Below are 27072 nucleotides of genomic sequence, written 5' to 3' on the forward strand. Positions count from 1 at the left end.
TTCATGTTCATCAGAAGAAAGAAATTCTTACAGGTTTGGAACAACTTGAGAGTGAGTAAATGATGACGTATTTTACATTTTTCATTCCTGTCGATGATTATTGTATGTAGATTATCATGTGGCATATGGTCCAAGATTTGCGTTGCAAGGAGGGTTGTGTTAAAAAAAATATATATATATTTGTCGAAAACATTCAATTTATTTGAATTACACTTTCAAATATGAGTCACTGTTTGTGTGAAATCCCCTTATGACATAAATCCCAATTCATTTCCTTCAGACAATCCTCGCCTTTTTGCATCTAATTTGCATAAGACTGCCAAAACAATTAAAAGCTCTCAACAAAGAACCGTATAATCATCTCATACCAACTTTGCTTTGTACTGCCTCCTTAATCTGTCTGTCTCTCTCGTGTTATCTACTCAGAAAAAGCCCCCTGCACACAGATGGCCATGTTCGCTGCATCATTAGCGGGCTGTAAAACGCTTACAAAGGCCGGGGTGACACTGGCACAGGCTCACCATTGTGGTGGCGTCTTCCGGGCTTTCCCTAATAGTGCTGGCATAAAGCGTGCCGGAGGCCACAAGTATTTTGGCTTCAGCTGACTTCACCCCCAGTACACACACACACACACACACTGTGTCGCTCCCATTGCACTGCACACTGTCATGTGGGAATGTGTGTAATCTGTGGAGAAGCCACTCAATAGGCCTCGTCTTTGTGCCTAAGAGCCTTCTGGTGCTACACAACAGATAATTCAGTGTGTGCACATGACTTAGTGTATGCACGTCCTTCATTTGAAGAGATTCTGCTTCCACACACACTCACACACTTCAGAGGAGAGTAGAAACATACACAGCTAAGCAGTTAATGGACAGCCTTCATGCGGTGAGTAGCTCCTCACTGATTATTTATTTATTATCATTATTATTATTATTATTTTATTCGCAAATCTGCATAGAGAGTTGGAAAAATGTAGGGTTTGATAGCATGCTCGAACAATCATTTTATTCTAGATTTTTTTTTACTGATTTAGCTTGTTTTGAAATCAGTCAGTTATTGCATCTCCTTCGTAGCATGCTTTCTTTTTATGTCTTGATGATTGTAATGGTTGTATATGTGCATAGATCAACAAGGATGGTTTGTAAATTTCCCTTGTATATTATGATACTTATAAAGCCTATTACCATGATTTACTGGACATGAAAATTTTATTCGATAGTTCATCCTGAAATGACCAAAAATTTATTAAAACTTCTATTTTTTTTTTTCTGTGGTGCGTTTTCTTTTCTTTTTTTACCATACTATGTAAGTCAATGGTAAATAAACTGTCAAATTATCTTCTTTTGTGTTCTGCATATAAAATTCTTTCATGTTTTAATGACATGAGGGTGAGTAAATGATGACAGAATTTTCATTTTTGGTTGATTTAACACCTGATTATACAATGCTTCTGATTCTCCAAATGGATTGGTCAAGAGTGGATATAACAGTTCAACAGCTGGACTGTTTCACTATTTGCATGCATGTGCTCATTTCTGATGGATTCAGTGATTCTTTCTGCAATATTACATTGCTACGCCAGTAGGTGGTGACAAGCGACGGTCTTCATTTGTCATTTGAATCATTCACTCAACTGATTCATTTGAATCATTAACCCAACAGACTGCTTCATTCAACTAATCAAGAGACAGTTGTCTTTATGAGAGTGTCTTTTGAATCATTCACTCAACTGATTCGTTTGGAACAGTTGAACAGTTTTCGTCTGCCTAGCAAACATACATAACTGGAGATATCTTGTCTAAAATTTAAGTTACTCAAAATTATTTTGTCATGCTTTATAAAAGCAATTTTAGACTTGCAGTTATGTTTTTAGATAGCATTATGTCAGCTTAGCTAGAAATGCAGTTTCTCACAGTATGCATGAAAATACTTTAAAGATGAAAATACCCTAAGTCTCACGAAGAAATGGACCCAACCGTGCTGTATTACAGACTATTGTTAGTATCATGGATGAGTTTCATTTGATTGCAATGTGAGAGGATGCTTGTCCCACAAGGTGAAATGTAAAATGTTTTATTATTTTGAAAAAAAAGTGAAGTGACATTCAGCCAAGTATGGTGACCCATACTCAGAATTTGTGCTCTGCATTTAACCCATCCGAAATGCACACACACAGAGCAGTGAACACACACACACACACACTGTGAGCACACACCCGGAGCAGTGGGCAGCCATTTATGCTGCAGCGCCCGGGGAGCAGTTGGGGGTTCGATGCCTTGCTCAAGGGCACCTAAGTCGTGGTATTGAAGGTGGAGAGAGAACTGTACATGCACTCCCCCCACCCACAATTCCTGCCGGCCCGAGACTAGAACTCACAACCCTTCGATTGGGAGTCCAACCCTCTAACCATTAGGCCACGACATCCCACAATTTTCATCATCTCATGAATATTCATAAGAACATATATTATAATATTTACTTATTTGTGGTTATAGTTTTTAAGAGTATGATGATTTATAACACAATGAACACGTAGCATCCACTTTTACAACGGATTATATTTCTCAAAGTTATAATGTATTATAAGTCTCATATCTTGCCATTTTTCTGATGCTACTTTACTTAAAGCAGTCAAAGACCATTTATAAGTAGTAGTAGTAGTAATAATAATAATAATAATAATAATAATATATTCTCTCAAACAGTCATTAGATCAGATATCAGATGAATGTGTAATATGACACATTTGCTTTGAACTATTTTTATTGTAATATCAGTTTGATTATTTTGAAATAACTCTGCAACTACATGTTAACTAGTGGTCACTGGAGTATTAAAAGTCTGCTACTGTAAATATATGCTAACACTTTGATATGATGGTCAACCAACAGATAAACTGACATAGGTGTCTTTGCAAGTACATCGGCTTATTCTTATTCGACCGTTCTTGAGCTCACTAATTCTCTAATGCGTGCAGTTGCAAAGTTGCTCATAGTTGATTGATTAAGGATATCATCAAAATAAAATCTAACCATATAAAACAGTGAATTTTTTTCAGTTGGAGTATTAATCTCACATCAGTTAACATTAGCTCCACGGGAAACACTCAGATAACACTCAACACCTAACCACTCTCAAGCTGTAGTAAGATACTGTGAAGATCTTAAACAATGTAAAGATATGATACAGTCTATTATACTGTAAATTAAGTAATTTAGTATGCCGTTCATTGTGTGTTATAAATAATCATACTCTTAAACTTATAACTGTAAACACATATGTATCATAATTGTTGTTATAATTATTATTCAAGAGTTGATATAACATATTATAAGGTTTTTAATAATGCATTAAGAATACCCTTATAATGTATTATAAATATGGACTTCATAGAAAGTGTTACCTTGTATTTTATTAATTGTGATATGATATTTCTTGATTTTCTTTGTCTGATATCAGTTTAAAATCTATTTTTATCATCTTCTCAGTCACACTGTGGATTACAGTGTCCTGTAAGGGCCAATATAGAGGCCAGAAAAAAAGGTCTACTATAGTAAATAGTGTCATTTCATAATTTCTGCTCTATTTAAATGCTACATTTAAATGTAATCATGTTACATTTCTCTATACATCTAATGTATCCCCACCTCTTAGCTTTATTCTTTCTCTCTGACTCCCAGGAATGGCACAGTAAATTACAGTCAGACAGCTGTCAGCAAGATTGTTGATGTTTACTGGCTTTCTGTGCCCCATGCAGAACACAAGTGTGTATCTGTATATGTTTGTTCATTTAGATGTACAGCATGTTGTGCAGCTCCCTTGTTGTGTGTCTAAAAGCATCACAGTGTCTGTTGATGTATTTTATATTCTGATGTGGTCTTCCACAAACAGCCGTTCGGTCAATTTGATCCATTTTTTCAGGATCAGTTGCTCAGCTGCTGAGTCACCTCAGCACTTTCTGGGATTTATTGGTCTCGGGTGATATTGTCTGTAAAATGATCTTGCGTCCAAGAGTGAGGGCAACAGTTATTATTAAATCCCCAAGGATTCAGTCAGTGACCTTCCCCATCTGTTCAAAACAAAGGGACCTGTCAGTATTTCACTTATTTATTGAGTGAAATGTTTTGATGCATAATAATATTACTCATGTCTTTCTGACTCAGCATTAACACGTGAGTCACTCTCTCCAACAATGAAGAAGTCATCAAATACTATTGTGCATTATTTTCCCGTAGTTTTTAGTGCACAGCTAAATATATTTGAGTTCATCAAAATATCTGAATCAAAAATTAATCAAGGCCAGTTTTCACTACACTGTGTTTTTTTATCCATTTTCTTGTTTCTGAGAATTATTAATAAATTCTTAAGGGGTTATTAATCAATTTTCGGGTAAACATGGACTTGTTTAAAATATACTATACATGGTTGATAACCACAGATAGCATCATGTTGCCATATGGCACCAACTCATATTGCAAATTAATGCTTTTTATGACATGGCTGCCTATATACTTGAGTTCTCTTAATGAGTAGTTAATCACAGCATTTTGTGGATTGTTTTGGGGTTTCTTTAAACAAATAGTTAATCCAAAATAGGTTTTAATAACCTTTATGTTTTTTGGGACCCCTATGTTTTTCATGCTTACTGTATGTTAAGCACTATAAGTTATTTTCGTGCTGGATCAGCGTGCTTCTACCTATATTTTTGCTTGACTCCAAAAACACACCAATTAATTTGGGCCTAGTTCATTGCAGTTTCCAGCTGACATGAACACTAGTGGCAGTAAAACACAACTTTAAAACCCTTTGACACAAATTGATTACAGGGATAGATTGGCCAAGTACTTATTTCCACATGGTTCCAGTATGTCATGATCTCAAAAACACATTATCATAGTGTATGATTTGTAAACAAATACACTTGAATGTTTGCATTGCATAACCGGCTCCATATGTGCAGCTTTTCTGTTGTAGTAAACATGCTCTAGTGCACCTGTTACAGCACTTCACTTATGATTGAGTCACAACTGAAATGGGTCATGCTAACACATCTGTTTAGGTTTAAAAGAGGGTTTAGTGTCATTTGAGGGTTATTTTCAAGTGTAATAGAGCCTTTACCTTTTAGCCCCACTCACAAGACATTTCATTTCCAAACTGCCACTACACATAAAATACAGAAAACATTGCCAGATTCACGTTTATTTGTTTCAGACAAAACCAAATGCACTTTTAGTGTCTCTCTCTAGATGTATCACTTTGAACATGTTGTAAAGCATGCAAGAAACAACTTAATATCATATTTCAAAGATGTTTTTCGTTTGTCCAATGAACCTGAGATGGACAAAATACTATAAAAATGTCATAAAAGTGTCCCATTTCCATCGTGAGCTATACAGAATGAAATTTAAACTTTGATATTCACAATAAAACAAAACTATGTGATCAGATATTATTGGTTGAGTAAACACTCATCACTGACATCAAAAGTGGTGCAAAAATGTTGATGCACCATTTATGAAGGTTATGTGAACACGGCTGAGATTGATAGCAGATGAACCATTCCTGTAATTAGCAGATCTTGTAGAAATAGTCTTCTTACCAGCACATTTTCTTCTTCTTTCTTCTTCTTGTTTTACCGTGCACTCTGCTAAACTCTATAATCTAAGCAGAAAGCTCATTACCACAGCAAGCATTGTTGTGATTTTGTATTTTCCTAACCTTTAGCCTGCAAGTTAGCATGTTGATAAAGTATCCAAGTCTCAGCTAGAGATGACATCCCAATTCTCTGTAAATTCATCGCCCACTGCTTTAATTGGTGTTTGAAACGGAGAAGATGCCCATTTACAAGAACAGCTGTGTCTCCTGCGGTCCTCATTAAAACATCCCCTCTGTCGCTAACAGCTAGTTAGCGTTGCATGGGTTTTTACACCCAGTCCCTCTCAAACAGGCCTAAATTACTGTTATTCCCCAGCTTTTAAAAAGACCGGTCTTATTTTAGCACCTTTATACTTGATTCTGATGCAAAATTACAGTGATTGAAGTGGTATTTTAAGTATGTCAAAATGAAGAGGGTGTTAGCTGTACGCTACGCACCCCAGGGGCTGATTCTTCCCTATTTGTTAGACAAGTGTCAAAGCTAATGAGGTTGAAAATATGTTGTTCAGTGTGCTCTCAAAATAAAGGTGTTGAATATTGAATCCTGTGGCTTGTAGAAAGACTTTGATTATGAGAACTGGAGCTTAATGTGTTCTATGTACTTTGTTAACTATTACACTAAACTGTTCATGGCCATCTGCAAACATCTGGTTATACGTAGAATGTAGGTGACGATTTAACAAAAATTAATTCGTTAAATGAAACCACAAGCCTTTAAAAACTCTATTTACTATTTATTTACAGCCTTATCATTCTGCCACTGCTATAATAACCCTCACACACACACACAGTCGTATTTGCAGCATCACGAGTCTTTATCAGAGTCGTTCACCCACATCCCAAAACTGTTTTTCATGCCTGATATCTTCATCCTCCTAATGGCCCAGGTAGCTACTGCTGTAGGAGAGAGCTAATATTTCACACCGAGCAGAAGCCCAGCCAACGGCTCCATTTACTGGCAGATAGAGAGAGAAAAAGCCAAAGAGGGAGCGATAAGGGAGGGGGGGATCTGGACTGCAGGCGGACTGCGGCAGGAGGGGTGTGACGTGATCGAGAGAGAGAGAGAGAGAGAGGGATGGCAAGATACAACCCTCAGGCATCTCTGTAGCAGAGAAGCAGCAGAGATGCTTGGATTCCAGACAGGAAGTGCTTTGTGCCAGATGTGGATGTAGATTTTCATCTGTTGGCTGTGTTTGGAGGAGTAATGAGTGAGTCGTTCTGAGTCAGGGCTACGCAGGATCGATGAGTCAGTGTGACACTTGTTAGTGAGCCATCATGTGCGACGGGACAGTGAGTTTGAGGACTGCAGAGAGTACGTGTGTGTTTACTCTCAGAGAGCCATGCTTTCAGAATGGATCCGGTTAGTTGAACTGCTTCATTTAACTGGAGGATACTGGGTTTTTGAACATTGTTTGGAGATTGTCCTTGTGGGTCATATCAGAAATATGACTTCAGAGTTAGGTCAGCTTTCAATAACTTTTGTGAATGAGTAAGACTTCCTCGCGTTGACAGAATTGAAAACGGCTGATTGGCCGAGGGCTTCCCTGCCCTGCGAAACAATTTCCTGTTTCCTCCAAGTGGACTTTGTGTTTCATTGTGAAAGCATGCCGAAGGATGCAAGTAATCCAGGAAAAAACACATCCTATTGTTTCTTAGGATCGCACACGGATCCGTAGCCCGCGCTTCTCAACGGCAGTAGAAAGAAACGTACTGTACGGTGAAGCCGTAAGGTAAGAGATGGTACACTGACATGCTATTTGAATTGTAGTTATTGGATGTGTGAGACTGATTGATTGTCACTGTGTTATGGGAAGATGATGATAGTTTCTCAGGACAGAGTGGATGTTTGAAAAATTCACTTCAGGTGATTGTGTGATTTTATTTTAATACAGTGATTCCTGATGCTGTGAAACCGGTGGATGTGTTTGGCAGCAGCTTTACTCTACTTAACCGTGTCATTATATCCTATAAGCTAAAATACTGAAGTTATAAAAAAGAAATTAAATCAGAATCTAAATGATTATCCACTTTTGTGCTTTGCGGTGTGATGAGTGACGGTTGTGGCTAAGTTCACACTTATTTGAGGCTCAGTGAGGCTGAGATCCTGCATGATGCCTTCTTTTGAATAACTCAACAGACTTGTCTTTAGAGTTTGGTTTATAAATGTTTTTTGGATTTCACTGTTTTCATGGTCACAGCAACCAATAATACAAAATATGGATGTCACAAACCATGTTTATCTGCATCTAAACCTGTATTAATGTAGTCCAGAACTAGGTCGTATCTTCTTTTGAGTAGTTTTGTTCAGATTATTTGAGGTTGAGGGCATGTCATGTTGGCAATTTTCTAATTTGGCTAATTTCTTCCTAGTGACGGATGGGTTTGTGCCAAAAACTTTGTAGACTTTGACTGGACACACAGCCTTTATAATATAACAACTGCTATAATATAATATAATATAATATAATATAATATAATATAATATAATATAATATAATATAATATAATATAATATAATATAATATAATATAATATAATATAATATAACATAACATAACATAATATAATATAATATAATATAATATAATATAATATAATATAATTATAATTTAATTTAATTTAATAACAGACCAAGAGTGTTTATTCCAATAACTAAGGTGGGAAAACATGGCAAAAACTGATTAATCAGGCAATGTTGTTAAAAAAATAAAAATAAAAAACATAATAAAAAAAAATATCTTTTATAAATGATTTTTTTTTTGATTAACAAAATTAACAATATTGATTTAACCATGAAAATGTTTTATGATTTTTTTTGTGATACTTTGATATTTTATTGTTATACTATAGAAATGGTTTACAATAAAAGGAGAAAAAGGGGGTAGAAATCAAATCAAATCAAGGTTTTATTATATTATATTATATTATATTATATTATATTATATTATATTATATTATATTATATTATATTATATTATATTATATTATATTATATTTTCTCAAGTACTGTTGTGATGATTAGATTAAATGGACAAATTCTTCACAGAGGGAAAAGCAACATATTGCATACAATCATTTTTCAGTTGCAGACTGATGTCCATAACATCTGTTTATTATAAGCCACAATTTTTTTTAAGTATAAATATTTGTCTCCATCCTTTTTAAATGAATGTGCTTTGTAACACATGCTGTTTGCATTAAGTATATGACATTGTGGCAACATCAGATACAGAGTGAGGTTAGTTGATGAGTGACAGAATCAAATACAGAAGAGCTGAGGGAAAGACTCAACCCTTTTTAACCTTTTCTCATTACACACACACACCTACCCACAATAGTCAGCAGTAGAGGGACCGGGTGTCCATTGTGTTTGTCTTCAGGAGTCACACTGGCACTCAACAAGTGAAAACACACTGGTTTGTGATTAACCGGCTCATTGTCGGCCGTGTTTCTCACACTTCATCTAACTGGTCAAGCAACATGGCTTTTAGTGAAGTAGAAGGTACATTCAGAACATGTGTTAGCCGCAATTAAAGTTAAAAGTCTTGTGGCAGCTGACTAAGAAGCAACAATCACAGCTAAGTTGTTTTAGAATTTTTTATTTGGGTAATTTGGGTAAATTAAGACAAATCTAATGGAAAAATTAAAGACAAATGTTTAAAATAATACACGTATTAGCTACCATCATGAATTTAATAAAATAAAAATAAAACATACTGTTTAAGCTCCCATCATACATAAAATAAAACATACACATAACCTTATCATCATGCATTTAATGAAACAAACCATTCTTAATAGCTAAAATCATACATAAAATACAACAAAAATAAAGCTACAATACATAACAAAAACATATTTACAAAACACACTTTAGCTAACATCATGCAACCTTAATACATAGCATAAAGTAAAACAAATATTAGTTACCATACATGATTTAAATTAAATTAAGATAAATCTGATTACAGTTTTACTGTTGCAACAATCACTGCAACATGGTGAATTTTCCTATCTATTTACCACAAATAGCTGCCTAACTAGCACTTTCATTCACAACAAGGCCGTGCTATTAATTCTGTTTTGTTTGTATGCCATCCAGAGGGAACGAGGACCCACTTGAAATGCAAATTTCGTTTGATAATAGGGTTTGTGGACTCTCAGTGCTTTCAGAAAAGTGCTGAAAACTCACTGTTTGGTGGTCACACTCGTATTGTCTTTTATGGAACATATGGAAATAAAATGAGAGTGTCATGTTTGGATATTCATCGGAAAATGAAACCATTCTGTTTGTGCAACTTCTTATGCCAAGCAATAGGTGGCAGACTTTACACAGATTCAGACTGAGCTAAAGCTCGTTTTGTAATCAGTGCAGAGCAGATTGCAGATGCACTTTCTCATGAGGTCTCTCAGAGTAAATAAGGGTCTTCTGTTGGGTTTAGCAGACAGGTCAGCCTTGAGTGTTGTTTGCCTGACAGCCTCCATGTCAACAGTCCAATCAGTCCATGTGTTGACTCGTGATAAGGAGGTAGACGTCAGGTGTGAGGTCAGCACAGCCCGAGATAAACTCCATGTGAAACCTCCTGTGTGTTTCACCTTTATGAGCATCTTTGCTTGTTAATAAAACAGGTCTCTGTTCATGGGGCTGGTTACATAAACGTAGTTACTAAGACTGTGTCAACAACTAGCCTGACAAACTAGCAGTTACTTTTCAGAATCATATTAGATCAGTGTACATTTTTCTACAACAGACATGAAAAAGTTCTGTCTCGAAGATAAACATTAGATCACTTGTGAGACAAGTTGTAAGACTAGTCTAAGCAGCACCTGGTGTTGAGTATGTGTAGGTTGATGCGTGCCTACACACATACATATTTTCTAGAATGATGAAATAAAACTAAAATAAGACATAGTTAGCATGATCCATAAAGCAAATCAAACATATTAGCTGGCATCCTAAAATAAAACACGAATAAAACATACACATTAGCTATCATCATACATAAAAGTAAAACACAGTATGTTAGATACCATCATACATAAATAAATGCATATTATGTACAATCATATATAAAATAAAACAAAAACATATATTAGCTGCAATCATGCACAAATTACAACTAGAAAAAAAACATTACATAATACAAAAAAATAAAAAAATGCATACATCCATATTAGCTATCATTACACACATATATAAAAAATATATATATATAACATTAGCTACTATCATATATTAATAAAAAATAAAGCATACACATTATCTAACACACACACACATGTATATGTATATATATATATATATATATATATATATATATATATATATATATATATATATATATATATATATATATATATATATATATAAACACATATATTAGCTTCCATTATATATAAAATAAATAAGTTATTTTTTCTTATACTTATATTTATATATAAGCTACCATCACAAAGCAAATAAAAATACAACATACTAGCTGCAACCATACAATAGATAGAACAAAAAATTACGTACGTACTGTCTCATACCTTGTGTTTATGCATGTGTCTGATTGACTTTTTTCAGAATTGAAATTTCCATTGCATTACACACCAAAGCGGGGTCCCATCTGCTGCCGCTGGACTCCTAATGATTATAATTAGGGCATCTGTAGAGCCCCAGACCTCCACTGACATTTCTAGGATTATTAATAAAAAACAAAACAAAGAAAAGGATGGATATTGATGGGCTCAGTGTCCGTCTGCAGTCATTCACGACCTGTGTGCCTCATTCTTCCTCTCTCTGAATTGAAATATCATAGAACATGAAAACAGACAATCATTGTCAGTGGATTCGATAACCGAGAACAGACTTGAGAGACAGATATTTATTTCAAGATCATGAGCCAAAGATGTCGTGCACATAAAAGGTCCTCAGTTGCAATATCTTACTTTCCTTTCCAGCGCGGTACTGATGAGGGTTTGACTAATGTAGAGTTTGGCGTATATGAAGGCCCAAATAAATGATGCTTCTTAGTGGCAATTAAACTCTTCTCTGTGATAATAGGTATTAACAGTTCAGCTGCTGCTTTTAGAGAAACTGATACATGGAACCGGTAATTCATGGAAATAGCAAAATGAGTGGGTGAATCCTAACTTTTGTGTTGGTATCACACTCCGAATATGCTTACTTTTCTACTATATAAAGTAGTATATAAAAACCAGTATACCAAAAGACCAAAATACACATACTGGCCACTTTATTTGGTACACCTTGCTAGTACAGGGTTGGACCCCCTTTTAGATGGACAATAGTCAGGTAGGTCCGTGGCGTTTAAACAATGCTCAGTTGGTACTAAGGGGCCACTACACCACCTGAACCAATAATACAAGGCTGGATGGATCCATGCTTTTATGTTGTTTCCGCTAAATTCTGACCCTGTGTGCATTCAGAGATGCTCCTCTGCAAACCTTGGTTGTAGCAAGTTGTTATTTGTTATTCAGTGGCAACAGACAAGACAGAGCAGGTTATTTTGGTATGAAACAAAGTATCAGCTTTAGGTTAGGGTTAGGTTTGGGCTAGGGTTAGTTAGCCCTAACCCTAACCATTTCTTTTTCAAAGAAATTCAAGCAAAATATACTGTTTTGTGGCTCTTTAATGTGTCGTGACTGAATGCTTTAGTGGTACGCGAACCAATCATCTCTTCCTCTTTTCTAGTTATAGTGTGAAATAAACATAAAAAAGAAGATGTCATCAGAAATTCAGGATATGTCTTATATTTACATAATATTATACAGTTTAGCAATATCACATGAGTAATTACTCCTCTAATATAGTAGGAGAAACAGTATGCCATAAGGGTAGCTTGTCCAAATTCATAGTAACAGTAGGCGGAAAGTAACCGGAAGACCTACTACTTTCTGTGATATTCTGAAGTGCGATTCTGATGGATACTTTACTATCCCATGAGTCCGTGGGGGAGAGGATTTATGAATGGAAGTGATGTGATACAATTGGCACTGGCAGATCACATGACAATGACAACATGGTGGATGTAGTACATCTGATGGTGCATTCTAAATGGAAGTGAGTATCCCTATGATCTATTCCCTTTGAAGGGCAGATCCCTTGAAGTGAGTTCTTTGAAGGGTGTAGTGCATTACCGTTTCATGTAAAGGCCAAGGTATACTGTCTCTGTCAGTCATCTTATAATAGAAATATTGTAGAATGAGGTATCATGTTGCCATATTCAAATAAACTTTTTAAAATATAGGATACCAAGTGTCACTTATTAAACAAGCATAGTTCAGCTAATTGTCAGCCTCAACATGTCTGCATCTTATAAATAATTGTTATATGTATAATAAGCCTTTTCATTAACAGACTATAATTATTTTGGCTGATATGACAGTAAGATTTAGTACAAAGGTAAAAAAAAATCCAAACTGGATTGCTGTGCAAACAGTTATTTTATGATTGTTTACGATTTAGTCTTTGTGATTTCGGGGTCCTCTTGACTACCACTAACTTTTCACAGATTTAAGAGCTGATTTTTACATAAAAACACTTGAAAATGGCCCCTGGTGTTTTTACCGTATCTATGTTATCTACTGTAGTTTTGAAGCACTGAAAATTAATTTATGCTAATATTATCTAATTAATTTTCTACATTAGATATTATTTGTCTGACTATACCACATACATATGCCTGTTATCATTACCGAAATCATGAAACTCATTTCCATAACCTTAGATTCATTACAGCAACGTGTCCTTTTAATATTTATTTAAGAAATTTAAAAATAGTAGTTTGCTTTTAAATGTATGTGCAGAATCTATACATTATGTTCCTTCAGGTTTGCCACATCATTTTGAAAATATGTCAGTTTTTAAAAATAATAATAATAAAATTGGCTGCAAAATGCAATTGAAAATCACATAAAAATGTTATTATAAAAATATATTTTATTTAATAGTTTCAAGTAACTGTGCATGACTGGTAATTTCTCAGCCCAAAGTGATTAATTTAATTTAATTAATTTAGTTTAATATGCACATTATGTAATTTATTATATTACATTTAAATTGTTTAACAGCCTTAAATTATACATGCTAGAATTGTTGAGACACTTGGTGTTCACCATCATTTTTATTATTATTATTATTATTATTTAAAGATTCTTAGAGTATAACATCCAACATAAATGTATAATCATTTTGCAGAAGTCATAATAACTGTAGCAACTATTTTTGCTATAAGTACAAATACTACGGTGAACATTTGTAATGGTTTTCTGGACACTCAGCCTTTGGTTATATAACACTATTGAAACCAGTAACTGCTTTCAAAGGACAATCTGTTAATGCTTTAATTGGCAAAAACAAACTTCTTAGTCTGAGTTTTGAGCATCATGTGACTGTAGAACTCACATGGTAGACACACTATCTCTTCTTCTCTCTATCCGCCTCTCTTTACTCCAGCACAAGCTCATGAAACATTAGAAACATCGGGTTAGTTTGCTGTATGCCAAAGTCAGGTTGCTCAGGTAAAAAAATTAATTTGTGATATTGTATCTGTTCTCTGTTCAAATGTTTTGGTGATTTTTAAGAAAACCACTTTGCTTTTGAATTAAAAAATAAATAAAATAAAATATGCGCATCTATAAGACTGACTTGTCTTGTCAAACTCAGTTAATTTTGATCATAATGCTGACCTGTTAGACACAATGTTAACTTTCTGTATTTTTTTCAGCCTGCTGAAACTGATTTTAGTATATGTGGCTTCTAAAGTAATTTTTTGTAATTTTTGTGTAATATTTCTCACTGTTATATTTTATTTGGCTTGATCTTATCCTGTTGTGACAGGACTGTGGGTGAAAGTAACCCGAACTACATTAAAGCAGAATTTGGAAAAGGCTGTGATGGAATTTTGCTTTGTTTTATCAGACGTTCTCTGCTCCTGTTAGTCTAGTTGTAGAAAGAGTAAATGCTGTGGGTAGTTGTCACACTTTTTCAATCCAGTGAAAATTGTAATGCTTATTTGACAAAACTCAATTTCTGTATACCATAGGGAGGGATTCCTTGAAGTCTTTTTTATAAAAATAAAAAAAAGAAGCTATTTGGTATTTTCACTGTTACAGCCCTGAGAAAAAAAAACACATTTTGTGACAACATGCCAAAATTGTGATAACTTCACCTAATCTGACATTGATACAAATTACTCTTGTTCCGAGAGCACAGTACCTTAAACAAATAGTTGACTCAAGTTTTTTTGTTTTTGATTATTTGTTAACCAGCAACTATAGCAATAATATGACAGACATTTTAAATTGAAGGACAGGAATATATATAGTGAAATTTGTAGAATTATTTATAATATACTTTTATACTATACTTCATTATAAAATGTATTATACAAATTCATTAAACTTTTACATTAATTAATAGTAATTGAATGTGCTTTTTTATTAATTATTTTTTTCATTCTCAAGCTTTTATTCATTTTATTGCAGTTTTAATTTATTCAAGTTTTTCATCTATTTATGTTTTACTTCATCTTTATTTCAGTATAGAAAAAAGCTAAACATTTTAATAGATGTAGTTTTGATGTTTTGATTTTAAATTCTTACGACACTGATATATAGACAGTTATTTCATTAAATAAAATTAACTTTTATGCTTTTTGTGCTTGGTGATTAGACAAATGTACTTGGTTAGTTTTGTGGCTAAATATAACTTAACTTTTAAAAAGATATGAATAAAAGTAGATTAAGCGAGGAGTGTCTTTACTGCCTCTCTGTACGTGAAGTAATTTTCTTGTTTATCTCTCAGGGAAAACTAAACATTCCCAAGTCTAACATTTAACAACTAAAAATATGTAAACCGTTTAAATCATTTCTATTGTATTGCGTCCTGTCTTCAATGTGAAATTTGTTGTGAGGTTTTGCGACTTGAATTCAGGCCGCAGATGACTCTGCTTGCACTCGTGGGGTGTCCCACAGTCTCTGAATCGCAACACTTGCTCTGATTTTGGTTTGCCAGAAAGCATTACTGCCTGTTGTTTGCAGGGCCCTGGGTTCGATGGATTGAGTTGTGCTTGTACATTTGAAGGTCATAGTTACCATGGGACTGTTAGTAAACAGCGAGTGTTGGCCATTTTGGCCAGTCTTTGGGCTGGGATGAAAGCCTTTAGGACATTTGGGCACTGAATGTCAGATATATCTGCCAGAAAAACAGAGCTGGCAGGGGTTTAAAGGTCTTTGACTAAACCACTGTGAATCTCTGCATTGCTATTGCTAGTAGATACATTTGGGTGACCAGATGGAGCTTTATAGTATTTGGGAAGAGTTTTGTTGGCCTAACAAAATTTGATTGATATAATCACCTGCTTTGATTCTAAAGCAAGTATTTCAAATAGCGACTGTCCTTTCACTTGAATTATTTCACAAGACTCGTAACCACTCATGCCAAAGCCTTCCCACTTGGCAGGATTTTGCTTAGAGAAGCTCTTGAGGAAATTTTCCCAGATTTGGTTAAACAGCCAATGCAATTTGTGTTTAAATGCAACAGGTGGGAATGTATTCGTGAGTACCATTTAAATAGAGTAGTTTCTTTGAGCTTCTGTACTGACTTCACTTCTTTTTCTTTGAGACTCTTTGGCTAGGGGTTCCTAGGCTTTTTTCATCAACTAAAATATCTTATATAGTTGTTACTGTAATTTTGTAAGCATTGACGCTTACACAAAAAGAGTCATCATAACCAGGCCGATAGGGATGGCCTTTCATCCAAAATCCACCATTTCCACCTGCTCAGAGCAATGCCTTGAGAGCTGCAGATTTTTGTTTGAAATGGTACTTCAAACCATTGTAACTCCTATATGGGTTCCAGAAAATGCATATCAGACATCCAGTACTATGCAAAACCAAAACCAGTGTCTTACATGTTTTCCTTTATATTGGTGAAGTTACCTCTCAGATTGAATTTGCATTGAAGGATTTTTCATCAACAAACCGTGGCTATGGAGAGGACAGAAGAGAATAAGTGGGCATGCAATTCAGAAACAAGCACTGGTTCTTAGGTTCTAATGGTGTTTGTTCCCCTTTATTCTCAGCTTCTGATTTGGTGCCACCATGAGTGGGGGAGTGAATGTGAAGAGTCTTCCACGAGTCCAGCCGGGCTCCGGCATTCCTCTGCATAGGACCAGACTCCCCTCCCCGAAACCTGAGCCCAAGAGCACCAGTAGTGGCCTTCAGAGACCATCCACACATGTCCCCATTAGCAACAAAGCTTCCTGTAGCAGCAGCCCTACAGCTGTCTCCTCCAGAGATGTGCTGAAGGACACCACACTCAGAAACCAGCTTCTGCTACTAAGAGGCAGTCCACCTAGTCAACGTTCTTCCACAAGTCCTCAAACTCAGACCCAAGACTCTGGATCAGTCCATAGCAGTCCTCAAGTTCGACGGAAAGAGTCCCCACTTTCGAGGGGTGCTCTGGATGGGTCCAAGAGTTTGCTTGACCTTCGGTCCAATGGCAACAAGAACTTTCAGAGTGGAATCTTTCGTTCTCCGATGGGAAGAATGGAAAACGATAACAGTTTGATCTCAGAGGAACTCAAATGTATTGAGGAGAGCACTTCTTCTGGAAGTAGTCACAGCAAGACAGGAATCCCTTCATTCAGATTTAGTAACAAAAACGTGAGGCCTGGTCCAGCAGCCACTAATGTAGATATGGGTCTCCTCAGAGTCTGTCGAGAGAGAGTGTCCCTGCAGAACAGTGCCTCTAGTAGTTTTTCAGATGAGGAGATGTGCACCCCAGATGACCTCAGCCCGGAGGTCCCACAAAAACCACCACTCGAGACTACTGCATTCCCGAAGCAGGACACCTGTGTTGAGATGCTCAAAGCCAAACAGTCACCTAAGGTCAATATGGCTGCTGTGGCACCTTTCAGATACAGGTAAGATATGCAAAATGTACTGAAGATTGTAGCACTACTTTGATTAAGAGATTAGCTTAGACCAGGACCAGAAAAGATCAGCGGTGCTATTAAACTGGCTAAATTAACAAGAAACTATTATTTTAACTACAGGTTGAGAATTGGTCCAACCACACAAGTTTGCGATGTTATTTGTGAATGCCTCTTGGAACAACGGTTTCAGGAAATGCTAAATCGTTGTTAGTAATGACTGAACTTATGATCATAGATGGATATTAGTTAGTTGAGTCAATGCTTTGGGAAATGGACGCCAAGTCTTCATATTTTGGTTAGTGCAGATTTAGTTTATTGTGGACCACCATAGTTGATGCTTTTCTCTAGCACCTTTTTGGCTTGCTATTTAAGCCATCAAAGCCATCTACACCTTGACTAGCTATGCTGGTATTTAATCACTTGTTGTTTTTAAAAAAGGACAGTTTTTCAGAGAGTTCACTTTTAAACCCAGGCTAAGATTCATGCTTACATTAATGGGAGTCAGATTCATGGTCAAGAGGTTGCCCTCTCAGGTCATCGATACAAGATTCATAGAAAATTAGTTAAATTTGATGCACATACTATTGTTAACCATGTAAATATGCAAATAAAATCATTAAACCAGGGTTTACAAAAAGCACAGTGTCTCAAAACCTGACGCCTCATGCTTAATTAAGTCAGGATAGATCAAATTCACTCAAGACAAACCAGGATTACATTAGGATCTGTTTTTAATCAGTTATCCTGGGTTATAACTTTTAAGCATGAAACATCCAAAAGACAAATATTTGAAGCAACAGATTGTGTAAACTATTTTTTATTTATTTATTTTGTTATGATGAATGGTAGAAAATATTGCAGAAACTGAATTGAAAATGCACTGTTTTATCAAGCTAGTGTGCAACAAACTGAATTATACTTTTATTAGGCTATATTTTACACAGTTTCAAGTGCTTTCCAAATGCCTTAACATGTTTTAACTGCTGTACATTTATTGTATTACATGGTTTGTTACTTTTTTAGCAATTCAGTTCTGTTGCTATAATTTGTCTTTCCTCTGCCTGTCCTCACATATGTCTGTGCTTAGCTCAATCTCTCTTTTTTGGTTTCTTTCACCCTTTTTCTCCACATTTCATCTAGTTTTGACAAATATGACAGTCTGTCATTTACGCTGATAGATTAACCTTCTTTTTTCCCTCGTAATCTTTCCAGCGCCTAATCAGTCATGCGGTTTATGTTTCTGTCCCGCTCTCAGAGACTGTGTAGCTCCTTTGCTGTGTATGCCAGCTGGGAATTCTGGGGCAGAGTAGATGCTTAAAAAGCTTCTAATGTGTCTAATGAACTTTCTTTTTTATTTTTTTTATTTATTTATTTCATTTATTTTTTATAAAGACTGCAGATTCAGGAGGACATATCTCTGGATGACTTCAGTGACTGTTCCTCTGACTCAATAGAAGTCTGCTGTGATGATCTCAATACTGGTAAGTTGTTGGTGCTGTCATTATCACTCTCATTTTTCATAGGTTTAAATATTAATCTAAATAATCAGTTATGTTTTTAGGTTATGATCACAATCTTAAAGTGCCTAATAGCGACATTTTGTCCAATATGAGATGCTACTAAAATGACCCTCATGCATAAAAACACTAGCCTGGCATGCACATCATAAACTACTTCCAAAAATATAAAATTTACTTTTTTACAGCTCAAAGCAAGAGTCAAATCTGTGATCTAATGTATAGCAGTAAATATTTTAAATCTGTGTATTTATGTGCCTCTCTATGCAATATTTCATAAAGTCTGATTTGTTAATTATTCAGACCAAGGGTAAATCAGTTGTGCAGTTAAATTAAGTTTGCTGGAATTTAATTCTCATGCAATGAGTATTCACACTAAAGTTACAGTGATGGCAAAAGGTGTTTTACAGTCTGATGCAATAGAATAACCTTTTATGCTCCAAAGACAATGTGCGTAGCTTGTAAGGGTTGATTTTACCCAGAACATCTTAAAAACACCCAGAAAAAAACCTACCCAGCTAACAGAATTTTGTTACAAGAACATTAATTGGTTCTAGGAACAAAAAAATATGTTTTCCAAAAGGTATGATGCTCCTCAAATGTTCTTTCAACTTCATTTTGATTTAAAATTCAACATTCTAGGAATATTGATTTGTAACATTTTAAGAACATAAAAATATACAGATTCCTTAATGTTAGTAGAATGTTATGTAAAGGTTAGTAAGATGTTCCTGAAACATTCTTTTAATCATTCAAACACCTATTGTGAATAAGCACTGGAAGAAAAAGAAATAAAAACACAAAGTACAATTTTCTTTAGACATAGCCTTGGATGAACTGAAGATAAAATACATTAAATCTCTTAGTATCAGATAAAACAACTCCACAAACAGCATTACTAGCTCACTTACAGATTTACTCATCAAATTTACATTATTTCTGTCACAGAAGTTCTAACTGAGAATTAATCAGAGGCGGACAGAGTAAAAGTACAGATGCCCCTTGTACTGAAGTACTTGAGTATTTTAGTACAACAAGTAGATTTTCTAAATATTGCATTATTACTGCCACAGTGCTTACATTTATGTACAGAAACGTCCTACATGGAATTATGAAAAATTTTAATGTTAATACCTTGAATTGAAAAGGTATTGAAAGAATGTAGAAGGAATTGAAAGTAAAATCAAGTCATTTTCATCTTTTTACCATGTTTATTTATTTAACATTTCTCACTTTTCCACAAGGCAATAGTACAATGTCAACGCTCTGACAAACCTCTGCTGGAGTTTTAATGGATTTTTTGCACCCACATTTGAACCTGACTGTGTTAAACACACTGCATACTCAAGAACATCAAAACAAATGCTCAGCTTACATTAATGTGTAATATCATTAAACCTAAACCAGCAAAGAAGGCAATATAGCAATGTTCTGACACACCTTTGAACCTGACCGTGTTATACACGCAGCATTTCAGCTGTGTTTGGGTCAGCGTACAAAGAAGGAAAAATAAAATCCAACTCATTTGAATGACAGTATTTATCCCCTTCCTCTCACATTGTTTGAATTCAGCCATTATAGCCTTTCTTCTGGCATAATGCTTGGCCATTTACACCTTCTGTCATCCCACTATACATGAATAATCCATCTATTAACTTAAGACTTGTTAGAAAACAAACAACAAAAAAACTATTATTGGAACTTTAAATGCAAATTCTTTAATATATATATTAATATATATATATATATATATATATATATATATATATATATATATATATATATATATATATATATATATATATATATATATGTATACACGTTTGAGAGGGAAACAACAAATTGGAAGTTTCCAAGATTTTTTTATTATTATTATTATTTATTTTTTTTTTTAGAAAAATGAATGGGTACTTACGGTTATGGATAGAAATGTAGTGGAGTAAAGAGTAAAATTTTTGCTTCTCAAATGAACTTGAGTAAAGCAATGAGTACTTCCCAAAAATGATACTCGAGTAAAGCACAGCTCCCTCAAAATTGTACTAAAGTACTGTAATCAAGTAAATGTACTCTGTTACTGTCCTGCTCTGGAATTAACAGAGGTTTAGATTCTGACCTCTTGTTGAAAACGTTTAGTTTAAAATCACCATCATGGAAATCAGTGTTTGTTGTAGTTGGAAGTTGGAGCATTTGGGGGTTCGATGCCTTGCTCAAGGGCACCTAAGTCATGGTATTGAAGGTGGAGAGAGAACTCTACATGCACTCACCCCACCTACAATTCCTGCCGGCCCGAGACTCAAACTCACAACCTTTCGATTGCAAGTCCGACTCTCTAACCATTAGGCCACAACTTCCCCCAAGGGTCAAGGGCTCATTGCATGTGTTTTCTGAAAACAGTTGTGTGTTCTTAAAGCAAATGACAAACAACATGTCTGTTTTAATAACAGGCAAATGAGAGACCAGCTAAACACTGATATCCATGAAGGTGATGACAAACAAAACATTTTCAATAAGACGTCAATATCTAAACTTCTGTTAATTCTCAATAAGAACTTAAGTAGACGTGTGACAGAAATAAAGTCAATCTGCTTAGCAATACTGTAAGTGAAGCTGGTAATGCTGTTTGTGGAGTTGTTTTATCAGATCTTGAGAGATCTGTTGTCTTTTATCTTCAGTTCATCTAAGGCTGTAGCTGAAGAAAGTTGTACTTTGTGTTCTTATTTCTCTTTCTTCGAGTACTTATTCACAACAGGTGTTTAAATGATTGAAAGAATGTTTCAGGAACATCTTTACTAACCTTTAAATAACACTCTACTAACATCTACTATCTCTACTACACTTCTTGGGATGTTACAAATAATGTTGAATTTTAAATCAAACTTAAGTTGAAATAATGTTTGAGGAACATCATGCCTTTAAAAACGTTCCTCTAATGTCAAGAAAACTGGACATTTTTATGTTCCTAGAACCAACACTGAATATCTGTTCTTATAACAAAATTATGTTAGCTGGGTAGCAATTGTTCAACAAGTATATCAGTTATTATTGATTCAAGAGCCTTTGCTAAACCAAATATGCTGTAAAGAACAATTTAAGAATCTTTGACACTTTGTAGTGTAATTACCGTATAGTATGTAGGCTTTATTTCTAAAGAAATTTATTAATGTTCATAGTGTTTATGCACCCAAATTTCATGTGTACTGCATATTTGAAGATGTTTCACCTATAATACATTGATTTAATTGCGGTGCTTTATTACATTGATTAATGACAGTAATTTTCAACAATACTACTTTAATTTGATTAAAAAAAGACAATAATATTGTGAAATATCATCACTGTTTAACATAAATGCTTTCTATTTCAATATATTTTGTAAATCTAAATCTTTTGTAACATTATTAAGGCTTTTAGTGTCACTTTTGATCAATTTAATGCATCCTTGGCAAATAAAAATATTATATAAAAAAAGCTACTCAAACTCAATAGCTATTCAAACAAGAGCAGTCAGTGGTTTCCTTGTCTTTTGTTGTTTGATTAAAGTAAAAAATACAGACTACATGATTTTTTTGCCAGTTGTCACTTTCAGATGATGCACAGACACAGTAAACCTTGAATCTGGCCCATGAGATCCACTTTCCTGCAGAGCTTACCTGTAACCCTAATCAAACACACCTGAGCATGCTAATCAATGTCTTCAGGATCATTAAAAAATCACAGGTAGGTGAGTTTGATCAGGGTTGGAGCTAAATTCTGCAGCACACTGGACCTCCAGGGCAAGATTTGAGGAACCCTGCAGTAAACTGACAATCAACTGATTATGTCTGCTAGGAAACTCACCAAGACAGTCATATTGACATAATGTTTGTCTGAATTTGTCAATTTATGTACAAGACTTGAAAGAGAACTCAATATTTACATGCCGAGACGTGGGTTTGGCACTTCGGATGAGTGCACACACAAATCTTCTCAGGGTGCACAAGTTCTCATTCACGTCTTCTGGCTCTTGAATGTTGAAACCGACAAGGCTTAAATTAGTTTAGTTTAAATGCGGAAAGCAATGCGTGCTGTTCATGTCTCACCTGTGCACATGCGATGTCATCAATCAGGTGATGACAGCGTAAAATGACCGGTCATATTGGAACATATGGCACTCGCATTGATCAAAGTTTACAAAGAGTGACTGATTTGTCCACGTTTTTTGTTCATTGCTGTTGTTGTAATGTATTGGGAAGCCAGAACGTAAATCCATCAATAGAAACATACATAAGCTGAACTCTGTCTGTTTTACATGTTGTTATTTTTAACAAACCAAATTACAGATGCATTGTCAGATTTAAGTTGAACTGCAGTACAAATGCGTGCCGAACCGTGGGTGGAGAACAGTACGGTTCGGCTTTTTAACGAGAACCCTAGTGCATTGAGATATCTGAGTATATGTGTTGTGATGAGTGAACTGCAAGTGTGTGAGCGTATTAGAGATGAACCTTCTAAGTGTGTGAGTGTGTTTTAGTGATGAGTGGTCTGAGAGCGTAAGCATTATGGTAAGTGGGCTCAGGGGTTTCATCAGATTTGAGATCATTCACCCCTCTTTGAGTTATACAGATTGAATTACACTTTTTCCATTTCAACATCTGCTGGCTTACTTTAACTCAGATGTCTGACACACAAATACATACAAATGTGGTTTCACACAATACATTGCCTCATCTTTCGCACACAGAAAGCGTAGGCAGAGACAGCTGTTATTTATGACTATGGTGTGAGATCCTCACAATGAATCAACACAACACAGGCAAGAACTGCACTGAACATGTGCTTCGATTCTCAAACTCCTCTGAGGCATTAAACCTTAAGTTTTTGTATTTTCTATTCCATTCCACTAGTGTCATCATTGTATTAGCATTCATAAAGATGGTCAACTCCTCGCGGTAGCCACAATGTTGAGGTCACATGACCAACTGTGTCTTGGGGTTTAAAGTTAGCAAACTTATGGGCATATCTGAATCTCCAGAGCTGTTGGGAGCATCAGAGAGTCGGATGCTTTTTAATTGATTAATGGGGTCAGGTCAAGTAACCTTTATTTATGAAGCGCTTTTAACAACAAAGCAACTTTACAGTATCAAATAGGAAAATACTAGTTTGTCAATGCACTCCCAAAGCAGTCCCATATAACAATTTCTTAACCTTTTTTCAGGACAAGTAAAAGCTTTAAAGGTTCCATTTTTTGTGCTTTTTTTAAAGCTTTGATTGTGTTTACAGTGTACAATATAACATGTGTTCATGTTTCGCATATAAAAAAAAAACACAGTATTTTTCACACAATTCACCTATCTGTATACCGCTGTTTTCACTGTCATAAAACGGGCTGATGTCTTCCTTGTTCTATGAAGTCCCTCCTTCGGAAATATGTGACGAGTTCTGATTGGGCCAGCGGTTCCTGTGTTGTGATTCGACACCAGCTTAGTGCACACTGCCCTCCTTGGAAATGCAATTGGGCTAGTTTTGAGAAGCAAATGGGCAGGATTTGTTTTGAAAACCTGGCAATTTAGTTAACAAAGCTAAATAGCGTTGCCCTTTGTGTAGTAAGTTACAGAAATGGTTAAATGCACCAACTTAAATAATAAAATAGACTTACCTTTTGTGGTCCATAAACAATGCCTTCTCCAGACAAAGAGGGAACTGCTCCATCTTTCAAGAATAATCTTTGTGCGAATCCGGCATTAAACTGATTGAGATTGAGGAAGCTGTCCTCAGCTAAATGTGCTGCACATAGTTTTACATGTGCATTATAATTTTCGGGAACCGAGTTAAACATAAATTGTAACCATTGATCTCTAAGTACAGTGTCCCTGGGAAGGCCAAAAAAAATATAATTAGGACTCCGAGATTAAAATAACATTATTTCGACGACATGGCGACATACACAAACACAACTCTTCCTCTTCTCCGTCGGAGCGCAACAAGACCCTTTTTTGTGTATTCCTGTGGGTGGAGGTTAGTCAATAAACTGTTTTAGTGACGTCATTACTGCAGGAACTAGAGGGATGTAGTCCAAACGGGTCGTTTGTTGTAGGCGAATTCTGTTAAATAAAATATCTCGCTTGGCATTGAACTTTGAGCTTTAGCATTTTACAGATATTATTTATACTCTAACAAGAACATTACACACTAACGAAAGTTTAAAACATGGGATCACAAAGAACGGGACCTTTAAATAAAATCACAAGTGGCAATTACTGATGTTTTTAAAGCGATAGACACATCTGACACATACAATTTCATAATTCACATACTAGTACATAGTATTTATACTATGCAGAGGACGTCATTTCTGGTTTGCAATTACATTTTTGGTATGCATTAAATGCATTTGTAAAAATGTTGTACACAAAAGAGACCAATTCATCATATATTGTACCCCACAATTCAGTGCACTCAACATTCACTCAAAATTATGATGAATGAACCCAGAGGTCACATAATCTCCTTTGATAACAATGTAGTATGCCACAAACTGAGCAAAAATATACAATTTGGAAAAAAAGTGAAATGAAATTCTGAGCTTGTAAGCTTGTAATGTAAATTAATGATATCTTTATAACAGCATAACAGACATGGACATAAAATGCATATAAATAGCAGTTGTCAGGCCATTTCTCCCAATAATATGTATATATATATATATATATATATATATATATATATATATATATATATATATATATATATATATATATATATATATATATATATATATATATAATACAAATGATGTATGTATGGATTATCAAGTGATATAATTACTTAGTGGATCTTTAACAAAATAATTACATTAAGTGCTTACATTAAGGTTGCGGTCTTAAAGCTGATGCTGGAATTCATCCTTCATAATATTACAATTGTGAAATCCATTTTGAACATTAGAGTTTATGTCAGTCCATAAGTATGATCATATAGTCACATACTGTGTGACCCGTCTATTTGAAGTATAATCCCTTTGTTCGGGAGCAGATTTTCTAAATGCTGAAGGCTGCTTTTAATGCTTCCAGGATAAAAGACCAAAAGCTGCCAGATCTGGTTTATGGCAATTAATTGGGAGAAATCCTTTAGTGTTTATGTTTACACTTTTTTTTGTCAGATTGCAGAGATCAAGGCCAGATTAATATTTAGCATATGGCGAGGAGAGGGAAGCAAAAACTGACCCACTGGCTTTAAGGCAAATCAGCACTGGCCTCTTTTTAAAGTTGGCTCTCTAGAACTGACTTATCCACCATGCATGTTTTATTTGCTGAATTTGAGAATTTGCAGTGAAGTAGAATGCATGTGAACTGACATCAAAAACCAGACGGATTGCTTTAAAGACACACATATACAGTATTCTTATACCAGAAGCATCCAAAATCATATTTAAGGAAATCATCCCTGTTGCTTGTTAATTGTTTGTTTCGGCACACAATTAGCTCACAGTTTTAATATATGTTCTTCTTCCTGAAAAGTATGTTTTATGTACAACTTTATGAACAACAAAACCATCTCTACAGTCTAGCTGCAAAGGCAAGATTTTTTGTTTTGTTTTATTATATTCTTTTACTTTTTTATATAAAGAAAATAGTTTTAGTTGACAGTAACATCACTGGTTAGTGATTTTAGCACATTGCTAAACTATATATATATATATATATATATATATATATATATATATATATATATATATATATATATATATATATATATATATATATATATATATATACAATTATATGATTTTATTGGAACTTAAGAACTATTGTTTTCATATCTGGAAAGGGAACTGTTTTCTGGCTCAGAACATTGTCTGACAGTCTGCGGTAGTGTTTTCCTCTAAGGTCATCTTGTACTTTTCAATAGTTAATTCAAAAACAGATAGAAGACCCATGGCATGATCAGTTAACACTTTACTCTGCTGAGTG

General features: G+C 34.9%; 1 protein-coding gene across 4 annotated transcripts in view; it reads left to right on the forward strand.

Annotated features, from left to right (window-relative positions):
* Positions 1-6901: 6901 nt before the first annotated feature.
* Positions 6902-27072, forward strand: part of LOC127944615 (neuron navigator 1) — a 111505-nt gene continuing 91334 nt past the window's right edge. For 2 of the 4 annotated variants that reach the window (XM_052540673.1, XM_052540676.1), the window contains exons 1-3: positions 6902-7388; positions 16752-17594; positions 18999-19087. In XM_052540673.1, the coding sequence (XP_052396633.1) occupies positions 16771-17594; positions 18999-19087 (913 nt within the window). In that variant the 5' untranslated portion in view covers positions 6902-7388; positions 16752-16770. The remainder of the gene's footprint in view (positions 7389-16751; positions 17595-18998; positions 19088-27072) is intronic. The other 2 variants (XM_052540674.1, XM_052540675.1) reach the window with 1 other exon arrangement.

Source organism: Carassius gibelio, chromosome A23 (genome assembly GCF_023724105.1).
Source record: "Carassius gibelio isolate Cgi1373 ecotype wild population from Czech Republic chromosome A23, carGib1.2-hapl.c, whole genome shotgun sequence".
NCBI lineage: Eukaryota > Metazoa > Chordata > Actinopteri > Cypriniformes > Cyprinidae > Carassius > Carassius gibelio.